The 24,787-nt window shown below is 28.8% G+C and overlaps 2 protein-coding genes across 7 annotated transcripts; both read left to right on the top strand.

Annotated features, from left to right (window-relative positions):
• The first annotated feature begins 7,685 nt into the window (after positions 1 to 7,685).
• Positions 7,686 to 11,331, top strand: LOC137811045 (uncharacterized). Of its 2 annotated transcripts, none has more exons than XM_068612613.2 (5): positions 7,686 to 7,868; positions 8,941 to 9,058; positions 9,588 to 9,687; positions 10,153 to 10,239; positions 10,995 to 11,331. In XM_068612613.2, the coding sequence occupies exons 1-5, from the start codon at positions 7,808 to 7,810 to the stop codon at positions 11,133 to 11,135; spliced, it is 507 nt and encodes a 168-aa protein (XP_068468714.2). In that variant the 5' UTR covers positions 7,686 to 7,807; the 3' UTR covers positions 11,136 to 11,331. The 2 variants fall into 2 exon arrangements, with proteins under 2 accessions (XP_068468714.2, XP_090154547.1); XM_090298421.1 differs by lacking the exon at positions 7,686 to 7,868 and adding an exon at positions 8,696 to 8,857.
• A 4,098-nt stretch (positions 11,332 to 15,429) lies between these two features.
• LOC137811044 (protein PIN-LIKES 7) lies at positions 15,430 to 23,169 on the top strand. Of its 5 annotated transcripts, none has more exons than XM_068612611.2 (12): positions 15,450 to 15,554; positions 18,726 to 18,798; positions 19,603 to 19,824; positions 19,987 to 20,066; positions 20,551 to 20,675; positions 20,916 to 21,037; positions 21,125 to 21,334; positions 21,634 to 21,750; positions 21,877 to 21,977; positions 22,063 to 22,115; positions 22,213 to 22,398; positions 22,510 to 23,169. In XM_068612611.2, the coding sequence occupies exons 3-12, from the start codon at positions 19,687 to 19,689 to the stop codon at positions 22,632 to 22,634; spliced, it is 1,257 nt and encodes a 418-aa protein (XP_068468712.1). In that variant the 5' UTR covers positions 15,450 to 15,554; positions 18,726 to 18,798; positions 19,603 to 19,686; the 3' UTR covers positions 22,635 to 23,169. The 5 variants fall into 5 exon arrangements, with proteins under 5 accessions (XP_068468711.1, XP_068468712.1, XP_068468713.1 ...); XM_068612612.2 differs by having other exon boundaries at positions 15,490 to 15,554; positions 18,667 to 18,798; XM_068612610.2 differs by lacking the exon at positions 18,726 to 18,798 and having other exon boundaries at positions 15,430 to 15,554.
• Positions 23,170 to 24,787: the final 1,618 nt, after the last annotated feature.

Raw genomic sequence — 24,787 nt, 5'->3', positions numbered from 1 at the left:
AGAGCAACACAAAAGTAACCCTAGATACAACCTATAAAGAGGATGGTAAGAACCCTAACAAGGTATGTCGTTTCTAAGACTGAAACTGCTTTACACACATTACTGTTTCTTTAGCCCTTACTGACTTGAGCGTCGAAGTGCAAACGGCCGTAAGGGCGCCCTTTGTCTTTACAGGTGAAGCGTTCTTATGAGTAGGGAAGTTCGATTCCAGACGAAGACAGTCGGGGCTAGAAGCTGTCGTCGAGTCAACCGACGAGAACAATAATATATAAAATAAATATTTACATATAAGTTGTACATTACTTCAAAATACGTAGAAAACCTAATATGTATAGATGTATTAAACAAAAATTCTCAAGAAATTAAACATTTTATCTACTCACTATGGAACTTAATTTTCTATCACTTGTAACATCATATGTTTCTGTTTAAATACACAATCATCGCATATAAAGAAAATAAAACACAACACAAACAATATGATAAACTAACTATTTTTAAAATTTCTTTGTAACTTTAATTAATAAGCATAAATACATTAATCGCCATACATTCTCATAAAGAAATAAAGTGTCTATAAAAAATCATAATTCATCTTTCTCATATCAAACTTCTAGTGATTCACAAACACATAGATACTTGACTCTACTTACAAAAGACTTGTATGTTGACTTAGACTCAAATATTTGCACCTATCATGCTACCTCACTATGAATCCACACAGTTATGCACATAATACTCTCAATATGAAATGACCTTATATGACATGGTTATTAATTCATATAACATGTTAAGTGAGTTATCTTTCAAACAACTCACACATTCATATAAACCTACTCTCACCACCTAATAACTTCATCTATATGATTTTGTTGTTATATTAGTAGAGTCAGGATACTTCATTATAGACTAAGCATTAGCCAATGTACATCCTAACAATCTCAATATGGTATTTCCTTTTCCTGAAAATACTATGTCTCTATTACAACTTCATATTTCACATCTCACATTACACAAAATCACACCAAAATTTAGAATACAAACAAACCAAAAGTTATCCAATTAAATAAACACATAAGCTTATGGATGGCAATAGGGGCTAGCTCACCCCGCGTACAATGTTTTTTCTTGTTTTTTTATTTACAAATTCAATAAAAATATTTGTTACTTTTTACAATCGAAAAAATGAATATTTTTATTTACAAAATTGGTAGTTAAAACCTTGATAGCTAATTAGATACCAATTTAGAAATTATTAAACAATAATAGAAAGTAATTTAGAAACCAATTTTGTTTAGTCTCTAATTTAGTTAATATAGCAACTAATTATTTTTTGTATCTAAAATTGATTTCTATTTGATGATTTTCTTGTAGTGTCACGTGTGACGGACCAACCCACATTGTCGTCCCTATTCAAGGTGTAATCATTTATATTTCAATAATTAATTATATTATCAAAGTGGTGTTAAATTTAATTACTATATATAAATTTGAATTTCTATTAATCAATAATTAAATAATTAAAGAAAAAGTCATTAATTCTATACCTAAAACACATTTTTTTTGTAAATAATTCCTCAATAATTTTTTTTATAACTAATTTGTAAGTATTACAAATAGTTTTAACATTTATTGTAGAACACATACAAAACATACAAAGAATATATATATATATATATATATATATATATAAATAAATAAATAAAGAGTAAATACACATGATAGGATTAAAGTCTTTCTTTAGTCAATTATTTTTTATTTCTCTCAAGGTTTGGACTTCTTTGAACCCATATGGAGGATCAACCTCTCAATCTTGAGGAGGAAACTTATTTCGGAGTATTGAGGGCTTTAAGATTTCAATCGAAAAATCCCTCTATGTGATCTTTGATTTTTTTTTTTTCTACATGCATTTGTTCTTCAGGACAAAAAAGTCACTCTCACTCGTCTAAGAGAACACTTAAAATCATCAAATAATTTTCATGGAGAATTCCTTCACATATTAATGTCTGATGACTTGTTAAAAAATGTAAGAACAAGAGAACAATCAATACTAAGTATGAAACTTTAAATGATAGATTGTCTTACTATCTCTTTTAGGGTCTTTTGATTTCTTTCTGTCTCTCTTTCAGATTTTTCGGTGTCTGACAAAAAGTATTTACCTGACAACGCACGAGCACAAGGCCATCACATAGTTGTTGTAGAAAGAAGAGTTGATTGAGAAATTACATTAATAGAAAGTGTAAAAAAATTATTTTGTACCATGACCATTTATTTTGTACGTTAATCCATACCATTAATTGTAATTTAACAGTTAAATAATTGAACAACAAAATATTTAACTTTATTAATTTACGCACATTCGTCTCACTTATTTGATTATTAAATATTATTATAATTATTATTATTATTACTATTTCTTCTTATATGTAATAATTTTTTAGAATTATTTTTCGATTATATGTTTATTTTATATTTTTGTGTTATAATTATTTTTCGATTATATGTTTATTTTATATTTTCTGACAAAAACTTAATTTGCAAATTGGATTGGAATGAATGAGAAATATGTCTCTTTGTGAATTTGAAATTGAGGGAGATGATATTGAAAAACAATATGTAACGGATGAGGAATTACTAATATACCTCAATTTTCAGTAACAATGCAAAAAGTAACAAATATTTTGATTGAATTCCTTTACATTCAATTTTTCAGTAGCAAAAAGTAACAAACATTTTTATTGAGTTTCTAAAAAAAACACCATACGCAGGCTGATCTGATCCTTATGCGGGAGAGGACAGAGAAATTAACCCGCATTCATTATGTGTGGTGGGTCATCCCAACCCGCATTTTGCAGACCAAATGCGGGGCAGGTTAGCTCGCATTGTCATCCCTACATAAACTAAAGTATTTTCAATTAAATATATAATTAAAATTTATATAAAAATTAATTATAAACTAAAAACAATAATAAAACATAAACATAAAAGAAAATCTTAAAATTTAAGTTTTTTTAGCTTGGGTGAAAATAATCTTGCTTGAGCGAAAATGATTTCGCTTGAGCAAAAATTTTGTCATTTGAGCGAAAATCAACTCAACAGCATCTCAAAATTCACCACATTCGCTCGAGCGAAAATGGACTCGAAAGCACCCCATATTTCACTCTAGTTTCGCTTGAGCGAGAATCTTATTGCTTAAGCGAAAGTTGCATATTATAACTGCATAACTTTCTTATATTTCAAGATATTCAACAAATTTTCATACTCAAACTTGAATTGGCCACAAAACATAAATTGCTAGTTGCAAAGTTACTCTCATTAAGCTATTCTATCAACCTATATATTCGTTATTTCTAAACCACTTCCAATCGTTCATATTCAAACAATTCAATAACTTATCCATATCAAATGCCACATACTATACAAAATTAACAAAATCAATCATTTCACATTTAATTTCACTCAATACACTACTTTACTCAAAAGCAAATAATCTTGCAAAGAGATTTGAAACTAGTAACCACATCACTCCCACATCCAGATCTTCTACCTATAAATTCAAAACCAACTCAAAGAAAAATGAGCAAAAATAAACTTAATCTGTCTAAAACTCTGGTCGAAAGTCTTGTAGTATTCGTTGCCAGAAATTCAATGATCATGATGACATATGAGTTCAGAAAGTTAAAAAGAAGGTGGAAAAGGAAATTTATAAAAGATTATGATTCTTTTAAAATGAAACTTGAATAATTTTATTTATTTATTTATATACTCTTTTCATTTAAAATTTTGTCATTTGAGCGAAAATCAACTCAACAGCATCTCAAAATTCACCACATTCGCTCGAGCGAAAATGGACTCGAAAGCACCCCATATTTCACTCTAGTTTCGCTTGAGCGAGAATCTTATTGCTTAAGCGAAAGTTGCATATTATAACTGCATAACTTTCTTATATTTCAAGATATTCAACAAATTTTCATACTCAAACTTGAATTGGCCACAAAACATAAATTGCTAGTTGCAAAGTTACTCTCATTAAGCTATTCTATCAACCTATATATTCGTTATTTCTAAACCACTTCCAATCGTTCATATTCAAACAATTCAATAACTTATCCATATCAAATGCCACATACTATACAAAATTAACAAAATCAATCATTTCACATTTAATTTCACTCAATACACTACTTTACTCAAAAGCAAATAATCTTGCAAAGAGATTTGAAACTAGTAACCACATCACTCCCACATCCAGATCTTCTACCTATAAATTCAAAACCAACTCAAAGAAAAATGAGCAAAAATAAACTTAATCTGTCTAAAACTCTGGTCGAAAGTCTTGTAGTATTCGTTGCCAGAAATTCAATGATCATGATGACATATGAGTTCAGAAAGTTAAAAAGAAGGTGGAAAAGGAAATTTATAAAAGATTATGATTCTTTTAAAATGAAACTTGAATAATTTTATTTATTTATTTATATACTCTTTTCATTTAAAATACACCAGCAGCCAAAACTCGAACCCAAGTACTTCCAGTGTCTAAGGGATGAGTTAACCACTAGACCAGACAAGTTCTTTGGTCATATTATAATTTTTATTATACTTATTATTATTAACATAATTTATACATATTAATAGAATTATTATTAATATTATTATAAATATTAATATAATTATTATTAATATTATTATACATATTAATATAATTATTATTAATATTATTATAAATATTAATATAATTATTATTAATATTATTATAAATATTATTAATATTATTATTAATATTATTATAAATATTATTAATATTATTATTAATATTATTAATATTATTAATATTATGAATATTATTAATATTATTATTAATATTATATTCATATTATTAATATTATATTCATATTATTAATATTATATTCATATTATTAATATTAATATTGTTAATAATAATAAGTATAATAAGCATTTGCTTGGTGTAGTGGTTAAATTTTCTTTGAGTTATCTGAAGGAACCTGGCTTTGAATCTCATTGCAAATTTTATATTTTGGTGCCAAAATTTACATACGGAATTAAATCCGTATGTAATGTTATAATTCGCGTTTTTCTTGTAGTGATATATCATTTATACTCTAAAGTTATTCTCTAGATTTTTAGAATTTTTGTTGCCTAAATATGTACATAGAAATCTTAATTTTATTTTTTTTCTCTGCCTAAATATGTACATAGAAATCTTTATTTGGAGAAAAACCAGAATTTGTTTTCTTTCATGTGTATTATTATTATAAATGAACAATGGTCTATGACACTCAATACCAGTTACTTCAAGTTTTATGGCTAAGTTAAAATAATATTTTGAAATAAACTAATATAAGATAATTTTATAATTGGTATAAGTTAATTTTAAAAAATACTTTATTTTTCATATTTTATTCTCGTAAATGTCGTTAAGGAAAAATTTACCCAAACATACTTAATCTCGTTATTTTAAGTGCCAATGACTTCTCTTTTATTTTGAGTCATCTATATTAAATTATTATGACAACAAAAAGGACACATGATTTGTATTCTATCTCTGATAACAATGAATAATTTTTTTTTATCATTAATAGAAATTAAAATACAACCTTATTTGATAATAACTTGATAAATGTTTTTATGTTATTTTGTATGAGTATTCACTACAAAAAAAAATCTGTATTATCTACGGATTTTTGCCCACGGATCTGAGTTTGTAGGTAAATTTAGCATTATCTACGGATATTACCTACGAACAACATTACTTACGGACATTACCTACAGATTCTGAATCCGTAGGTAAAATTCAGCATTACCTACCAACTTTTACCTACGAATCTCTATTACCTACCAACTATTACACACGAATCTTATTACCTACCAACTTTTACCAACGAATCTCTATTACCTACCAATTATTACTTACGAATCTCTATTACCTACGAACTATTACCCACAAATATCTATTACTTACCACCTATTATCATAATAATTATCTACATAATATTAAAAATATTAATATAATATGAAGAATTATAAAATCATAATATTAATAATATTTAATAATATTAATAATATTTAATAATATTAATAATATTTAATAATATTTAATAATATTAATAATATTTAATAATATTAATAATATTTAATAATATTAATAATATTAATAATATTTAATAATATAAATAATATTAATAATATTTAATAATATAAATAATATTTAATAATATTAATAATATTTTATATTTAATAATATTTTATAATATTAATAATATTTGATATTTAATAATATTAATAATAATAATATTTAATAATAGTTAATAATACTAAGAATATATAATAATTTTAAGAATACTTAATAATATTAAGAATACTTAATAATATTAAGAATACTTAATAATATTAAGAATACTTAATAATATTAAAAATACTTAATAATATTAAAAATACTTAATAATATTAAAAATACTTAATAATATTAAAAATATTTAACAATATTAATAATAATGATATTAAATATATGAATAATGTTATTATTTTTATTTTATTAATTATATTTATATTGATAATTATACTCATAAGTATAATAATAATCATAACATGACAACAAAACTTGACTGGTGTAATGGTTAAAGCTTTTATGGACATTCTTCAAGGGACTTGGCTTCGATAAAAATAATAATAATTAAAAATAATCATAAAAATTGGCAAAAAATAATATATGTAAATAATAATTGAAAAAAAAAATTCAAATAATAATTAAAATTTTAAAAATAAAGTATATTAACATTACCTACGGACTGCAGTTAGTGGGTAACTACTGTTTTCGTTACCCACGGACACATTATCCGTAGGTAAATTACCGACGTCCATATTACATACGGATTTTTTCAGTGGGTAATATGTAAGTAATATTGATATACCTACGGATTTTGGCTGTTACCTACGGATTTATTCCGTAGATAAATTAGATTTTTCTTGTAGTAATGTTTTTTAACTTACATGAAATTTGAAATATAAATGTTAGTTTAAATACCAAGAAAAAAAAGGTTGATTCTCCCTACACCATATCAATTCGGATTTGCACCCAACACATTCATATGAAATGTCCATTTTGTCTTTAATGATTTTAAATTTTTGCCTTCTAGATACTCATATTCGTAAGTCAAATTACAAAGTTTTGGATATACAAATCCATAACTAATATGTCACTTCCGGATTTCACCATCCAAAAGCTTATTTGGACAACATAAATGACCTTCCGGATGTCAAGATCCGTAAGCAAACATAAATGAGTTCCGGATCTCAATCTTCAGTACCATTTACAATACACCACTCTGGATATGAAAATCCAGAACTCATAACTCACTTCTGGATATGATCATCCAGAAGCTTAAATGAAATATGAAAATGACCTTCCGAGTTTCGAAATTCAGAATGTATAAAAATGACTTCTGGATATTAAAATCCATAAGCAAATGTGTGAAAATGGCAGAATGAGATTTTAAAATTTTCGTTGGGTGCGAGTTAAAATTGATTGGGTGCAGGAAGCAATTGCCAGAAAAAAAAATAGAAACCCATAAAGCAGAATGATGGGCCAAGACCCGAAGAAACGAGCCCAAAGCCCAACTTTTTAACGGTCTTGTTTATAACGAAAGTAAAACGAGATCTAGCGACATTATCGAAGCAAGAGAAGTACTAGGATCTGTTTCCCTTATAGTTCCTAGGACAAGCAAACTAACAAAAATAACAACAGAGGAAAGGAGGGAAGAAGCAAGTTTTTTATTTTGGCTTCGTAGGAATGGCTACTCTATCAAGCTTCATCGCTGTGCCCAAGAATCCTAAAACCCACTTTCTCTCAGGTCATTTCATCCATCACCCTCATCGTTATCATTTTCATACCAAAAGGGCACCTTTCTAAAGTGAAAAACTGTTCCCTTTCTTCCTTACATTTTTTTTCTCAGTTGCACTTTCCACTATTCTCCCTTAGATTTTTCTGACGTAGTTCACTATATCAAGTTTGCCGCTTATGTTTATTTGTGCTTGTGTATTTTGTAATTCTCGGATATTCCGTAAGTCCCTTTTTTTTTTGTTGGGTCCTTTGAAAATCGAGGAGATACGTGTTTTTGGAATGGTTTTGATTGCGTGTGACTTTGGTGTTTGGTTCCAGATAGTGGGGAAGTTTGTTTGGGGGTGAAATGAACATGTGGAAGATGAGAATGTGAACTAAACTTGATTATTGTGTATGCCTATAGACATTGTCATTCTTCAGTCCAACCTACTATAGCATATTGAACGTATATTTCATTTTGAGGAGGTGGATGGTACATGCCTGCTGCCTTCTTTTTCTATGTTTTGTCTAGAGAAATATATACTTGGGCTGCCAAACATGCTACTTGTGTGTGATCGTGTTGTTTTGGGCCCCAAAAGTTTCCATAAGTACAAATTGATCCCTAAAGATATGAACTTGTTAGCAAGTTTATGACATTGGTACAGTGAACTTGTTAGCAAGCTAACATTTTCATGACCAATTTGTGTATAAGAAAATCTTGAAAAACCAAAACAATACAACTAACCTATTTCAAAGATCAGATTATATTTGCTCTTTGTTTTATTTTGCCTTTTGTAGTTGTGTTGAAGTCTGTTTACAATGTTAATATAATTTTGGAGAACATAATTGTGATGTCAGGAGATGCAGTGTTGGGTAAAGTATATGGGTCTTTTTATCATTACAGGTTTTAGAGACTTTTATATATCTGTACGTGTGGCAAATATCTTAATGAAAACACCTTTGAGCAAAATTCATGGGATAAAGGATGGTGTTTGATCCTTGCTACTGTAATTATGAATGGTAACTTTTTAAAGTTCAACATATCCAACAACACCCCTTTTTTTAGTTATTTTCCAGAAATCTAATACTTGGATTAATATCAGGTTCCTCATTGATGCCGATGGAGAAATGCTTGTTGAAAATCAGCTCTGGTGAACACTTTCCAGGTTCCTCTTTTAGAGCTAAAACATCACGTAACCAGCCACTTGTTATTCGAGCTGGGTAGGAGGACTTAACCTTCTTGTGCATTCTTTTTTGTGGGGTGGGAGTTACATTACTGTTTAATACAAGGCTAGAGTATAGTTTCGGCTGTTAAAATAAAACAATAGCCATACGGATTTTCAAAGAGAATGCTATTTCTAAAAACTGGAAAACTACAACAGTTATCTTAATAACCTTACGATATATAAAACAGAAAGCTATATCTGATCCACCTTATCATGGATGACTGGTCGATAATAAGAAACTGTCTCCTATTTGCACGTCCTTATATAACCGAGTAATGAACCAAGTAAAAACCACAAACAGTAAAAGCAGTTGACTATATCGTGAGTATCACAAATATTATTAAGCTCCAGCTATTCTTGTTGTTTCATTTTGTGTTTCTAATTAAATAGTGTTGTGATCATCAACTGTATCTTACATTTAATTCATTTGCTTGTCTAAAATATTGGCAGCATAATTTAAACAAGTTGGTACCTTTTGGCATTATGTTAACTTCGTAGTGTTTCTAATCTCTCTGCTAGAACAGTGGTGATGGTGGAAGATCAAGTGGTGGAAGTATTTTTGTTGGTGGTTTTATATTAGGAGGAGTAATTGTAGGAGCATTGGGTTGTCTTTATGCACCTCAGGTATGTGCAGAACCAACTTTGTCCGTTTTTAACTCTTTGCTTTTCATGTGTCTGGGCAGGTCTCTTTTCTTACAGGTAGTTTTGCTCAAATCAGATTTGAATATAATCATTACAAATCATTTACACATTGAATTCTGTATTACTTAATTTCCATCATTCTTTTCTTCTTAAGGCGCAAGATAGTTCCCCTCATTATATATGGGTGTATTAAATTTCAATATGCATCTATTTATGTCAGCTCTATTTGGAATCATCAAATATATGTTGCTTTTCAACAATTGTTGTGTTAGGGTTTCTTTCCAAAGGCACTTGGAAAGAAAAAAAGGACAAATTTACTAGATTTTAGAACTTGTTCTATCTGGTTTATGGACTGCAATTGTTTGCAATGGTCTGATATGTACATATGTCGATTTTTTAACTTGAAAGATTGTTTACTGAGTGTAAAGAGATTATCTTTGACTGCAGATAAGCAGGGTAATAGCTGGAGCAGACCGTAAAAACTTGATGAGGAAACTTCCAAAATTTGTGTACGATGAAGAGAAAGCTTTGGAGGTCAGAAAATTTCCCCGCAGTGACTCTTTACTTGAAAGTTTATCATTCTGGTCATTGAGTGTGCCTGAATGTTTATTAAAGTGGAATAACCTATATTTAGTATACGAAATTCACTCCTCCCACCTCCAACACAAAAAGGAAAAACATTACCAAAAATTGGTGCCTTGTACAGCCTCATGAGTTTTATCCAACAATTGAAATCAATGACCCAAAATATGAGTAGTGATGAAACCAGAAAATCTGAATGACCGAGGACAGTACTTGCACATAAGTAAATATTTGTAAGACTGTCACATTGACATAAAAAGCACAATATAATAAGCTAAATTCATTGTTAATATAACTTATTTACAGTCATCTATGTGTATTATGCAAGTAGTGAAGGTAAATCCTTATAAATAATGGAATATATCAGAAATTAAAAATATTGTATGAAACCACATCAGGCAAAAAGAGGGGGGCGAGGGGGCCGAGGGATGTGCATTTCTGAGCTACAATGTAAGTGCTTCTATAGTGGTTGTGTTGTGGAATGGGAGACATCTTTTGGGGAAGAAAGTGACTCACTAACATGCCTGCGAAATTTTGGTGTGTGGTTGGATATTGTTATTGATCGTATCAAACTTTCTCATATGCATTTATTAATGAAAAAGAACATGTGACAATTGCACCTGATCAATTAACTTATCCTCTCTTTTTGTCATACAAACTAATATAGTTAAATTCCTGTTATTTTCTTTTATGAGTGATAAAAACAGAAGACTCGCAAGGTGATGACTGAGAAAATAGCGCAGCTGAATTCTGCCATAGATAGTGTTTCTGCAGAGTTGAAGTCAGATGGAGGAGACCCAGATGAATTGGCAGCGAACACTGAGGAAATGGAACCTTACGTACAATAATCATTTGACGATATTTGAGCACAAAATATTCACTTTGGTTATTGGATTTAAGTTTTAGGAGTTAAATTTGCTTATCATATTTCAACTATTTCATTTTATAATGGTTCATTGTTCAAGTATAAGATATATCTAGCGGAAACTCTGGTTTATCCTGATAAATAAGAATTATAAAGTATAAACAGATTGTCGTTGTGAAGTGATGACCATAACTTGCTTCTGCATAATTGAATATATTAATGTATGCAGTTGTCACAAGTTGATTCCAGCAAAAGTATATATTTGAGTTATCATTATGTTCACAACTGGTTGTGTGACGATGACAATTTATACCAATAATTCATTGTGGATTGCTTCGGAAACTTGTATTATTATTAACATTTGAAGCATTTGACAGTATTTATGGGAATTTTCATGAAACTAATATGCAGTTCTTTTAAATGCTTATTATTTTTTTTTTCCGATGAAATTTTTCATATACACTTTTAAAAAATACAAGTAAAGTGAAATAATTTGTCATTAGTTTTTAAATTAAGTTATACACAGATTCTAAAGAAGTAATCTGCATATTTTTCTTTCAAATTAATAACTACTTCCTGAGAAATTTGCCACAGAATCCTATTTATCAATCCATAGCAGAATTTGACAATAGTAACATTTTCCATATATATATATATATATACTGAAGAGAGAAATAATTGGTAAGTTACCTCTCTGTTACATTGATGGGTGATAACGTCCCCATAAGAATCAGAGAGACAAAGTTGATGCATGAATCAATGTCAACGGCCATCAATATTTACTGTAAACAATTAGGAAAGCCAAATCAGAAAATAACAACCTCACTTATTGGAATGGAGATGCTGACAGATACACTGAAACATCCCAATGCCCACAAAATTGTGCCAAAACACATGCAAGTGTTGTTGTTCATTCCAAATTTTCTTCTTTCATATATAAATATATAAAATACGTTTGATAATTGTGTCAAAGAAACAGACATTATATTTAACTAATCGATTAGGAAAAAAACATTCTAAAAATAGTGATACTAACTTATGCAATTGTAAATAAAGAAAATATATTTTAAGGTGACCTAAACCGGACAGAGATTTGGTAAGACAAGATTTACTCTTATATATTATTATTATTATTTAATTATACTTTAAATTAATGTGAAATCTTCAATATTTGTTAAAAACACTATAAATTTTAAAAAAATTAAAATTAAAATAAATATATATGCAATTTTGCAAAACCATTTTATTTTGTAATAAGCTCAAAAAATGTATTGGCTCTGTTTTAAGCACTACCATGCATGCTTCTTTGTAAAACTCACGCATAAATTTATGCAAAATTTACAACTTTGCTTTGATTTGCCCTTTATTGGCATAATTTGGTCTAAACAAAATTGAACTATTAGTAAAAATATTAACAATTTATACTTAAACGTTGTATTGATTAAATAGTTTTTAATATAAAATTAGTATATACATTTAAATATAATGTAATATTACTATGTACATCACTATTACTATAGACAAACAATCTTTTTACCAACGGTTTAATATTTTCGTTAGGCAACACTGTATTAATAAATGAAATCTTCTTGCTTGATACTTTTTGTTTATCAGTAAATAGTAATATTATTTTTAGGGTTAAATAGGTTGTTGGTAACTTCAAAATTGATTTGTATCGATATCTTAAAAAAATCATTATCTTTTATGTCAAACATTTGATAAATATGTTGATTCTAATAGTTATTAAAATGCTATTTTTACTATGTCAAATGCTAATATATATGTACATTTGCTACTAAAATTATTATATGTGCTATATGTTAACGCAAGAATAACAAAACTACTTCATTGAGCAAATTAAAAGTATTTATTAAATGTTGAATATTAAAAATATATCAAATTTAATACGGGAAAAATTTTAAAGATGACAAAGACTTATTTAACCTTAAATTTTAAAAGTAACTCTTAAGTTTATTTATAGAATAATATCAACTTTGTTCTAGCACTATCGTTATTTATTAATTTATATGATTTTTTTTATCAGCAATTTATATGATGATTATATGATGATGACAAATGAAATTATGTTGACATATTGATCATGACAAGTTATGTCATAGTTAATATTGATCATATACATTTTAAAAAACATGCAATAATGACGACCATGTTTGAATTTAAAAAAAAGTTAAAATAACTAGATAGTTAAATAAAAAGAGATAAAACTAAATTATTTTTTTAGATAACTTTTCTCTCATATGGAATGAATTGTTGCACAAATTAAATTTTAAGCTAACTTATATATATATATATATATATATATATATAAAAGTTAGTATTAACTTATATGCATTTATATTTATACATAGGTTAATATATAAAAAAATTCTTATATAAATTTTACTTTTCAATTTATACATAACTTAATTTTAAGTTATCTAAAATATTTATTTTATTTTCTTCTGAAAGTTATTATAAAAAAACTCATTTATGCTCCAAATAAAGTTTTCTCTGCAAAATCAATGTGATGAGCTTGATTATAACGTAGCAAAGTTTGGTGGCTCAATAATTAATACCAGTCGAATGTTGTAATTCTCATTTTAAGCTATGTTTTTGTTTAAAGTTGAATTTATTAAATAGCAAGCAACGTTGAATGGTTTATTGACTATGATGGGATTATTTTTTTTGGTTTTTACCAAAATGATGTCTGTTTAAAAAAAATTATAAATTTAGGCAAGTCGTGCCTAATTGGGACGACTTCATATGCAGAAGTCGTACCAATTAGGCACGACTTCTGCTATGTCATACTAAAGTCGTACCAACTTGGCACAACTTCTGCCCCGTCATACTGAAATCATATCAACTTGACACGACTTCTGCCCTGTCATACAGAAGTCGTGTCAACTTGGCACGACTTCTGCCACATCATATACTATTCACAGATTATTATGCTTTCAAACAAGATTTCTATAATAATTTGTTTATATATTGGGTAGGAAGCTAATGACTCGATCTTGGAACGAAAGAAATTAATATGTGAAATGACATTAAAAATAAAAAATAAATGTTTTTTTCTTGAGTGAAACAAATTTAAACTATTATTATAAAACAATAGAAAAAATATATAGTAAACATTTTTCACAAACTTTTAAGTTAATTTCATAACATAGTGTGAGATCATATGATCACGAAGTCAAATAACAAGACGTTCATTTCATATCAATTAGCAAAAATTAAAAAGATAAGATTTGAGATCTATTTTGATAGATATTGTTTCCAAGGTAGATATGATTGATTATAACATAATTTAATAGCCTTTTAAGTGGTTCAACGATTATTATTAAGATTAGTTAATTAATTAATGTTGGTAGACATAATAGTAATTACACGTATTTCTGTTTGAAAGATTTATTTTTGGTGATGTTACTTTGATGATATAGATTATTAAACTATGTTTAAAGGGAATTTACCCACTTTATATGCACTCTAAGATCCTTGACAATATTACTTTTTTCTTCTCAATGATTAGTCTTTGTTTTTGGGATAAGTTATATAATTACTTGACATTTGATTAAAAATTACTCAATATTTAATTAAAGAGATTTGTTAACATATAATTACTTGCTTTTCAAAAGAAGTATATATCCTAAGAAATTTATCTACAACTATCATTAAATATCTGGCTGTAACTTGTCAAATATTCTTTCTTAAAAAAACAATTAGGTATAAAGATGTAAATGTATTCAATAAGTTTGAAATAATATATCCACTTGTACAAGAGAGTATACTGACAGGTTATTATTCTGATTAATTTCAAAATACCTTTTTTTTTTTAAAAAAAAAAAAGCTGTGTAATTAACAAATTCTTTAATTGAAAATATCAATTGCTCACTGTAACACATTTGATTAAAATTATATTATTAATTATTACTTGGCATGTAACATACAATATAGGAATGAAAAGAAAAGGTTAACATATATAGTCCAAGTTCTAAATTATATTCGATAAACGTTAAAATAATGAATGTATTAATAAATGAGTAGATTATTTTTTATAGAAAGAAATAAATAATAAAGAAAATCATTTAGGCCTAGGTGTTAATGAGTAGATGATATATATAACTATATCCCCGAAATAATACATAGAATGATAAAATTGAATTTGGTTATTGACTTGTTAACTTGGTCAAAGTTGGAGGAGATAAAGAACAATATCTCTTTCTCTATTTGTCAATATATATATATATATATATATATATATATATATATATATATATATATATATATATATATATATATATATATATATATATGAAACTCAATCTTCTGAGGCAAATATCTTCTCTCCTTCTCAACTCACTTCTCCTTGCTGTTCTTTTGCTGAATATTTCTGTAACTCCAGGTTTGAATTTCTTCTTTCTCTGATCATTCATTTCAACTGTAATTTTCCACTCACAAAGCATGTTTTCGTTTCAAATGCATTAGTTACTCGAATCAATCACTGTTTCAAAATCTGATTTTATTTGCTTTCCCTTCTCAATTTCAAGACCTATAGCTTTACATTTAGTTTTCCTTTTCAGATGATTTCTATAATCATCATATTCGTAAAAGAAAATCCGTTTCGTCGGAAACTTTTTGGCTGCTGAGATGTTCTTTGGGGACGCTTGTGTGTTGCATTTATACCTATATATGCATGTGTCAATACGTACAAATGTATGTATATAGAATAATAACCCTATAGATACTGTTTCTTACGTATTTTATATTTGATGTTGATTTTTGTTTAGATATGTTAATTGAGTTAGGGTGAGAATAGCGAAAACCATTTAGGTTCATCCTTCTTAACTCACAATTTCACATAACTCTTGAACAAATTCATAGGTTTTAAAATATTTTCTTTTATAAAAATAAACTTTAAACCTAACTTAATTTCTTATAAAGTGAGATTTATAGTTAGTTACAAATAAATAAATAAATATTATGTGAGATTTTTAACCGATTTTCATATTGGTGGTTGTGAACGGGTTTTTTAAAATATTGTCTTTCACCTTCATGTACATATCATATGGTACATGTGTTTGTGAATTTCCTATCATTCCGAAGCAACCGGAGCACACGCATCGTTCTCATCCAAAGTATTTTGGTGGGAAGCCTTGCGTCCCTCCTTTCTCTTTGTCTCCCTCATCCCATGACCACATTAAGATCGGAGGTAAATCTAACTTTATCAATGGTGTTTGAGATTTCAATTACATTTTAATGCACAGAGAAATCATTAAAACTCTAACTTATAATTATAAGAAAAATCAACACCATTGAAAATATTTTAAAATCTTAAAGTTATACCTAAATTTTTTCACGTACATATCTATGACTACAAGTTTTAAGTTCTTCAATAGAAATAAATGAACAGAAATAATACATTGAGACTCCCTATTTTAAGAATTATTTTCTAACTTTTTTTTCCTGTTTCAAACACTAATTTATTCTCATTTATCGTCTCATCTACTAAACATCATTAGTATTTTTTTTCTAAAATGAAATGAGGATTTTGTATTACTTTGTTTTCATAATGAAATGAAGGGTTTTGTTTGCCCAATGAAAATGGAAAAACATAAGAGAGAAAGTAATCTACTTATATTAATATAATATTTTTATGTGTTTTCTCTCCATCTATATATATACCCCAAAGATAGGGTGTATAATCAGTAATAAAAGAAATAATTGTGGTAAATATTTTTAAAATAAAAAAGAGATAAAAAAATAATCATATTTGATTGGTGGTTTTTAGTAATTAGAGATTGACTTATGAATGTCATTATAATTATTGGATTAGATTTCATGTGAGATAAAGTGATCACATATATAACTTGACAGGAAGTTTGAATTGAAATATATTCTTTTCATTTGACCCATAAATTTATATATATTTTTCATAGTTTACAACAATAATCATTAATTTTTATCTTTATCAAAATAACATTTAAAACAAAATTATATTTAGAGGCCACTGATAGATAAGGAAAGTTGGTTGAAAATACGATAACAAAGAGTAAATGTGTAAGTTCTTTTTTTTTATCAATTATAAGAAATAAAATTAAATGAAACATTTGGGTGTTTCAACCAATTTATATATTACTTTTTTTTTTATCAGGAAAGATTTTAACTTATTTATATGGCTCCCAAACTTAAAAAAATGTACACCATATTTAGAATTGTCAAATAATAAATATTATCGTTACAGATGTGAGTGGAATTATTCTATGCTTCATCTTTTTCCCTGTATTGTCGTTCCAGCTAAGGTGTAGTGTGCTCCCTTGTTTTTTCGGAAAGATGTGAGCAAAAGTGTAAGTACTTACGAAACCTCTGATGATAGAGTTATAACACAACTTTGCAACTACAACTTTGCAGACACGTGGTTTCTAAGAAAACATGTTTTGCTGAAACAAAGTTTAGTCGGTTGTTTCTAAATCATGGGATTTGTAGGTTTTAGATGTATTTTTTACCACATATTTTCTTTTTCAGACCCCATCTATAATGACATAACCATAACTGTAAGCTTACATACGTTTATGTTTTTTAAGCATATAAAAACTACAATTAACATTCAATCTTATGTCATAAGGAGATCTATTAAATATATAATAATCTGAAACCTAATAATTTATCTATAGAGTCAACTTTGGTACAATTCATAATCATTTCCTTTTTTGGGAGGAGGGTTATCAACTTTAATTTTTTTTTTCTTTTGTTTCAAATAATTGTTTTATTTGACTTTTTTTAATTTGATTATATTCTTTATTTTTTTATTTCTTTCTCCATCTTTTATTTATAAAGATGTATATTTATGATATATGTAGAGTCATATCTTAGACGATGATCTATTAGGTTATAAAATATTTTAAATAGATTATTATTCATATAATACATTTTTAAAGATAGAGATAAATTTAAAAGGAAGAAATCAAATAAGTTTATAGTTATTGGTATTATTTTTTTTATCAGTAAACAATGAATAAAATTAAGAGAAGTATTTAACTAATACTCCAAATTTTCAAAAAATATTATGATTAGTTAATTAGTCTCACCTATAAAAAGAGTTGAAAGGTCTCCTGATTAAAACTATTTACATCATATCATTGAGTCATCTTTCCAATTAAAGTTTACTCACAAACAAATTTAAGAGAATCACTCTTATAAGATGTCTACACAAAAAGCAGCTAAAATAGGATACATTTGCTAAAAGTATTAGTACATGTACTTACCAACCATCAAAATATCTGTATGACTCGGGTAACTTACCATAACCAAAAGAGACGTACTCTAGTTATGCAATTTCAATTATTCTAAACAAGTAATGATATCTTCATTCCAAATTTGAATTGACTGGATTAAAAGTTACTACTTTTGACTAACAATGATAAAGAACCAGCTAAAAACAAATGAACCATTGATCAGAAAAGATGTGATCCCACCTGTAATAAATAAACTAAACAATTAAAATAATTTTAAAATAGATTTTGGACTTGGTTTTGCTGTGTTGTCATCAATCATTCACTTCTGGAGATAATAATAGAGATAAAACGGCAAGGTGGGCTGAAGTTGGAACGTGGAGGCCAAACACGGAACAAAGCCATCCACACGGGGAGGTAGGATCTGGGAATTCATTAACGTGGGAAAATTTTCAAAAAAACTCTCCCAAAAAGTTGAACTACATTGAATTGAAACTCTAGGATTATCTTCTTTCGTGTCATTATTCACTCTAAGAGATTAAAATTTTACCAAAATAGTTATTGAACATAAACAAGGAAATTGTCTTATATACTATGTTGTTATAAATAAATTAACGATGGTGTAAAGTTAAATACGTGGGGACTAGTATGTTTCTTCATGCCAGTTATAAAGTACAGTTTTTAGTCACTTTCTCTGCATGTTTAATAAGGATTCAAGTTGGAGATGTGGTAGGAATCTGTCACTACATTATTAGTGCATATAAAAGATTTCATTGAGTTCAGTGATCCTGTTTGTCACTGCACCACCCACTCCGTGATCTGCATAATACGACAGTGGTGCAGTGGAGCCAGGCAATGACATCACATATAGTAAGGCATGCACATTTATGAACTTCTAGCTGATTTGAAATCATTCACTAATTTTTTTAGTTAATTTTTTTGAATACGTTTAAAAACTGATTTGGTGATATTAGATCATCTAATAGTCTTTTCACAATTTGAAGAACCTAAACCACGGTCAATTACAGTTTCCAAAACTACACTCACTAGTTAGTCCAGTAAATATATTGAGTATGATACTCACAGATTGGTTGTAGGCACTGGCCCCACTTCAAAACACTAGTTAATCATAGGTTGCTGTCACGCTTCATCATTTTCCTTTTCTTGTCCTGGATCTAATGACTCGTCTGTTCTTTCCTGTTTCCTATGCTATGTATATAGGGGGTGAATAAAACTAAGAAAAGAGTTCAAGAGTAATATTAAGCAAAGAGAAGAAGTAGATCAGCACAAGAAGGTCAAAGGAAGATGGGTTTTGTGGAACTGTTAGAGGTGGCTTCTATGCCAATTATTCAAGTCCTTCTTATCAGTGCATTGGGAGCTTTGATGGCAACTCGGTATTTCGACCATCTTCTTTCGTCAGATATTCGGAAAGCTTTGAACAAGGTAAGATAATATATATGCACGTCATATTAAACATATGTGTAATGGTTAATGTACTAATATACACCTGTTAAATGTTCCTCCATTAATAGACAACAAATGCAGCACAGATTCTGCATGGTTCTTATCAAACATTTGTTGTGTTTTCTTTTTCCTGTTTTGCAGATTGTCTTCTTTATATTCACTCCTTCACTTATATTTGCCAGTTTCGCCAAGAGTGTTTCACTAGAAGATATGATATCATGGTACGGATAGATAGATTTGTTTTCCACTCTCAACTCAAGTACTTTGTATGGTTTTTGAGTCAGTTTTAGAGAAATGCTGGTCAGAACGAAAACAGTTTTTGTCAAACATGCAAGAACTATATTTTTCAATCAATTTTATGAGCCAAGTTTTGTATAAAAGAGATGAAGCAATTTTATGATTTCCGTCAAATTTTGTGTTAAATTTTGCTAACTTTATTCATCTGTATTTATTTTTATGAAAGTGACATTATTGCACGTTCACTTTTTCGTCACTCATTTTCAAAAAAGGATACGGATCATATGACCATGTTTGCATTGTTTATTTTTGTTAGAATATAATAACCTCTGTTAGGGGCAGAGTCAGAACTATAAGCTTCATAATTATAACACAGACTTTGATTTTGTTACATATTTTTTTCACCGATAGTACTGATGGAATTTTTGTGCATGTTTCATGATTGTGTTCGGCTTAACTTTCATGCAGGTGGTTTATGCCCGTTAACGTTGGACTTACCTTCTTAATTGGAGGAATTATCGGATGGATACTTGTGAAATTACTGAAGCCTAATCTGAAAGTGGAAGGTCTTATAATTGCTGCATGTTCATCAGGTATCATGGCATCAAAATTATAGTATGTTCAGCAAGAGTAAAATTTGAAGGAATAGAGAAGCTGAAGGTGGAAAAAATTGACTGTGTCTTTAGACATGAATGCATGTCTTGATACACTGTAAAATTTATGCCACCATCCCCCAATACTTCCTTTTCCACTACTTCTAAGCCGTGTCTTAATAATTTTATCAGAAGAACTTCATCTAAAATGTTCTTGTTTCATGAATGCTTCTTGATCAGGAAATATGGGCAACCTTCCTATTGTAATCATCCCTGCTATCTGTGATGAGAAGGGAGGACCATTTGGTGCACGTGACGTTTGCCGCAATAATGCACTCTCCTATGCATCTTTCTCTATGGCGGTGAGGCCTCTATTTTACTTTTAAAATTTTGCTTGTAGCATATTGTGTTGTGTATCTTATTATCTCGTCTTGTTATGTTAATTGTAGCTTGGTGGCATCTTCATCTGGACCTACACTTTTCAGACTATAAAAAGCAGATCATTGAAATTTAAGGCACTCGAGGCTGCTGAGATCATTAAGGTTCCCAACAAAGAGTTTGATGCTAATGCAGAAACTCTCCTTCTCAAGGACAATGACAGCCAAAACTCAATAGAGGTGCCGACATCGACCTATGTTTGTGACACTGAAAACCAAATTGTAAGACCAACAACCTGCTATACTTGTTTTAGTACGAAGGAAGGTTTTGAAAATGAAAATTATAGTTTACATTTACTCGGCATCAGTTTAATAAAAAATGTGAGAATCTATTTAACTACATGAAAGTGATTATCCACACGGTTAATCAAGTAACAAATTAACGATTAGTATAATCCTATCCAAATGTATGCATGTATTATTTTCTTTATACCTGATCAAAGCATGCATAATATAGCACATATCTATATCAAACATCCTCGAATACAGCTATAGTTAATAAAAGGGGTGTGAATTTTCAGCCTGTAGACCAAGGTCAGTCCAGTGTATCAAAGAAGACCGAATCGCTCTGGCATAGAATAGTGGAAGTGAGTAGTCAGTTTCTGGAAGAACTCATGTCACCACCAGCAATTGCAACAGTGAGTTTCTTTTTCTTCTGCTTTCCTTTCTGTTTCCTTTGTTAGATTCGTTTCTTGGTTTGGTCTCTAGTTTGCACTACTTCAATGTATTCTGACATTCACCTACTTCCTTATTTGCACCATCAGTTTTTTGGTTTCCTCTTCGGTGCGGTTGCATGGCTGAGAAACCTAATAATAGGAGACAATGCTCCACTGCATGTCATCCAAGACTCTCTTCAATTACTAGGGTACGTGACTTTGCTCATAAAACCAAATTGTTCTGCAGTTCAATTCCAACCACGTTGTTATCTGATTGAACTCATTGTTTTTCAGGAATGGGACCATTCCTTGCATCACCCTTTTGCTGGGTGGTAACCTCACTCAAGGTATAAAAAAACTAGCTGCCATATATATCATAGCATACTCTTTAACCAATTTCATGGTCCAAAAAATGACTTAGTCAACCTTGTCTTGAAATTGCAGGCTTGAAATCATCTACTATCAAACCATTGACCCTCATCAGCATCATCATAGGCCGACTTTTCCTACTACCTGTGATTGGATTGTTCATTGTAAAAGCAGCAGCAAATTTTGGCTTACTCCCAGTTGATCCTTTGTTTCAGTATGTGCTGGTGATGCAGTATGCCATGCCACCGGCTATGAATATCAGTAAGTGAAAGATTCCATTCCATGCACATGCTTTTAATTGAAGTACCTTTACTTGATCTTTCATTAGCTATGGATTTCTCATTGACAAAATTCAATGCAATTATCACGCAGGTACCATGGCTCAGCTATTTGATGTAGGAAATGAAGAGTGTTCAGTTATTCTGTTGTGGACATATAGTGCTGCAGCCATAGCACTCACTGCCTGGTCAACATTCCTCTTGTGGCTATTATCTTAAGGAGTCTTCAGTTCCTGACTTCACTGCCTCTGAAGTCAACCCTAAAACAAAAAAGAAAAAAACAAATACAAAAACTCTTCAGAAGATCAAACTCTTCTACATATTATGGCTGTGTGACAGACTCTAGTGTGGTACACAGCAGTTTTCTTTCACCCCTTTTGTCCTAGTCGAGGTCACATGAAAGAAGAATGGTACTTTTGCAATTTTGAGTGCAATTTTGGCTTTGCTTGCTCTTATATCAACCCCTGCTACACAACAAAGAAGTTAGATGCCTGAAGTGAATGGCTTTGATCATGCCCCATACACAACATATACATATTTTCCTTTTCGACCACCTTCTATCATTAGGTTTTTAGTGTTTTTTTATAGAGTTCTCCATTGGAAAAAGAAAAGAAAGTCCAATTATTATTATTCTTTGTATTTTATTCATTTTTATTTCAATTCTTGAAGTTTTTTTAGTAACAAGTCTGTGTTTAATAATAATAATTGTCATAAAAGTTTCCATTATTTAATAGAAGTTTCAGTATAATAACAAGTCTTCTATTATATGTATTACACATATTTTACTTTACAATGCACAAAATCATCAAACATTTCAATGCATAACACATCATATAAGACTGGTGGTTATTATTTATAGATTTTCATAACACAGCTAAACAATCTCAAGAACATAAAAGAGTATGATTTCGTACTTCCAAAACTTTTGGTCATAGCCAATTTTCTTAAAAATCTCATATCTTGCAATATAAAATGCATTTCAAATAGTTCTTATCTCTGGATTCTGAAAACATAAAGAATAAAAAAATTTAGTTCATGGACCATCCAAAAGGTAACCAAAACATGAACTAAATTGCACGAAAACTAGGATGAAAAATTTGGACTCACAAAAGGCAAATTCTCTCTGCACCATTTTAATTCTTGCATACACTCAATCTGCTATTTGAAATGAAAAAAATGTTCCTAAAAATATAAAAATAACTTTAAATAAAAAGAGGGTGTTGATAAAAATTACTTTCAAAACTTTTTTTTTAAAAGTATTCTGGATTTAAATTTCTGAAACATATTTTTGAATTCTAAAATTTTTTATTCAGAGAGAATTTTTAATTTTGTATTCTTCAATTTTTTTATCTGGAATGTATTTTTTGAGTTTCGAATTATATTTATTATTCTAGATTTTCAAATTCAAAATAAGAGTAATTTTGGAAATTTTAAAAAATATACTGTGCAGGTTAAAAGTGTAATATGGTGCAGGAAGAAATTGTCCTCACAAAAATGCTATTAAAAAACTTCCTAACGACTAAAAATTATATCTTGGGCTTGAAAAATTTGTTTCTTGGTCCTTATAACACGTAATACTAACTATTTTACCTCATGGCTCCTCTAAAGTTAACCAAAATCTTTCTCAAAAATCATAAGAAACGAGCGTGAAAACAAGGTCGAAAAATCTCACTAGCCATAACACCATTTTTTGTAAAAATTTTAACTACTAGAGAGTGAAAATTGCTATTCACGAAAGTCTTGCTTTGTAGTCTTCCTAACACTTCAAGGCAAAACCTGTGATCCCTCCTAACCCATTTTTCTAAAGGCTTAAAATAGTGATTGTTCCATTTTCGTATTCTTGTGTACACCCATATTAAAAAGTCTATGTCTCATTTTAATATATTTTTGAGTGATTTTTCCTTTGTTTTCATCACGCATAAAGTTATATTTGATGTTTTTAAAACCTTCAAAACCAAGCCACGAAAATGACACACCAGCAAACACAAAATAGTGATGAAATTTTTTGTCTCAAGCCAAAACTTGTACTTTTCTTTGAGTTGTGAGATTGTTCCACTTTCAGGTTCTTATTATACTATGTCATTTCAAAGTCAAATCAACATTCATACCAATGACTTGATGTATTTTAAGTGTATTATCTAGTGCCATCAAATTCGAATTTGTGTATAATTTTGACTGACCTCCTCAAGTTAGGAGTATATATTAAGCATTCTTGACTTGGAACAAATATTATAAAAAGTAGAAGGAGAAATATTTTGGTTAGGGTGTTAGATGGTTGAAGGCCTTTACATATAGGAAAAAGTTTGATGAGGTCCGATGAAATTTTTCTCTCACAATATACATTAATGAAAAACTTGACTGAAAATAATTTG

The sequence above is a fragment of the Phaseolus vulgaris genome, chromosome 2, assembly GCF_051622355.1.
Source record: "Phaseolus vulgaris cultivar YP4 chromosome 2, ASM5162235v1, whole genome shotgun sequence".
In the NCBI taxonomy this organism is placed as follows: Eukaryota; Viridiplantae; Streptophyta; class Magnoliopsida; order Fabales; family Fabaceae; genus Phaseolus; species Phaseolus vulgaris.
The sequence above is the reverse complement of the archived record's forward strand: the minus strand, read 5'-3'. Positions and strand labels throughout refer to the sequence as shown.

Bases quoted from the DNA above. Each gene is read 5' to 3' on its own strand.
- LOC137811045 (XM_068612613.2), top strand. From the start codon at position 7,808: ATGGCTACTCTATCAAGCTTCATCGCTGTGCCCAAGAATCCTAAAACC. The intron at 9,059-9,587 runs GTAGGAGGACTT...CTGCTAGAACAG, and splicing joins CCACTTGTTATTCGAGCTGG to TGGTGATGGTGGAAGATCAA. The intron at 9,688-10,152 runs GTATGTGCAGAA...CTTTGACTGCAG, and splicing joins GTTGTCTTTATGCACCTCAG to ATAAGCAGGGTAATAGCTGG.
- LOC137811044 (XM_068612610.2), top strand. From the start codon at position 19,687: ATGGGTTTTGTGGAACTGTTAGAGGTGGCTTCTATGCCAATTATTCAA. The intron at 21,038-21,124 runs GTGAGGCCTCTA...TGTTAATTGTAG, and splicing joins ATGCATCTTTCTCTATGGCG to CTTGGTGGCATCTTCATCTG. The intron at 22,399-22,509 runs GTAAGTGAAAGA...ATTATCACGCAG, and splicing joins GCCACCGGCTATGAATATCA to GTACCATGGCTCAGCTATTT.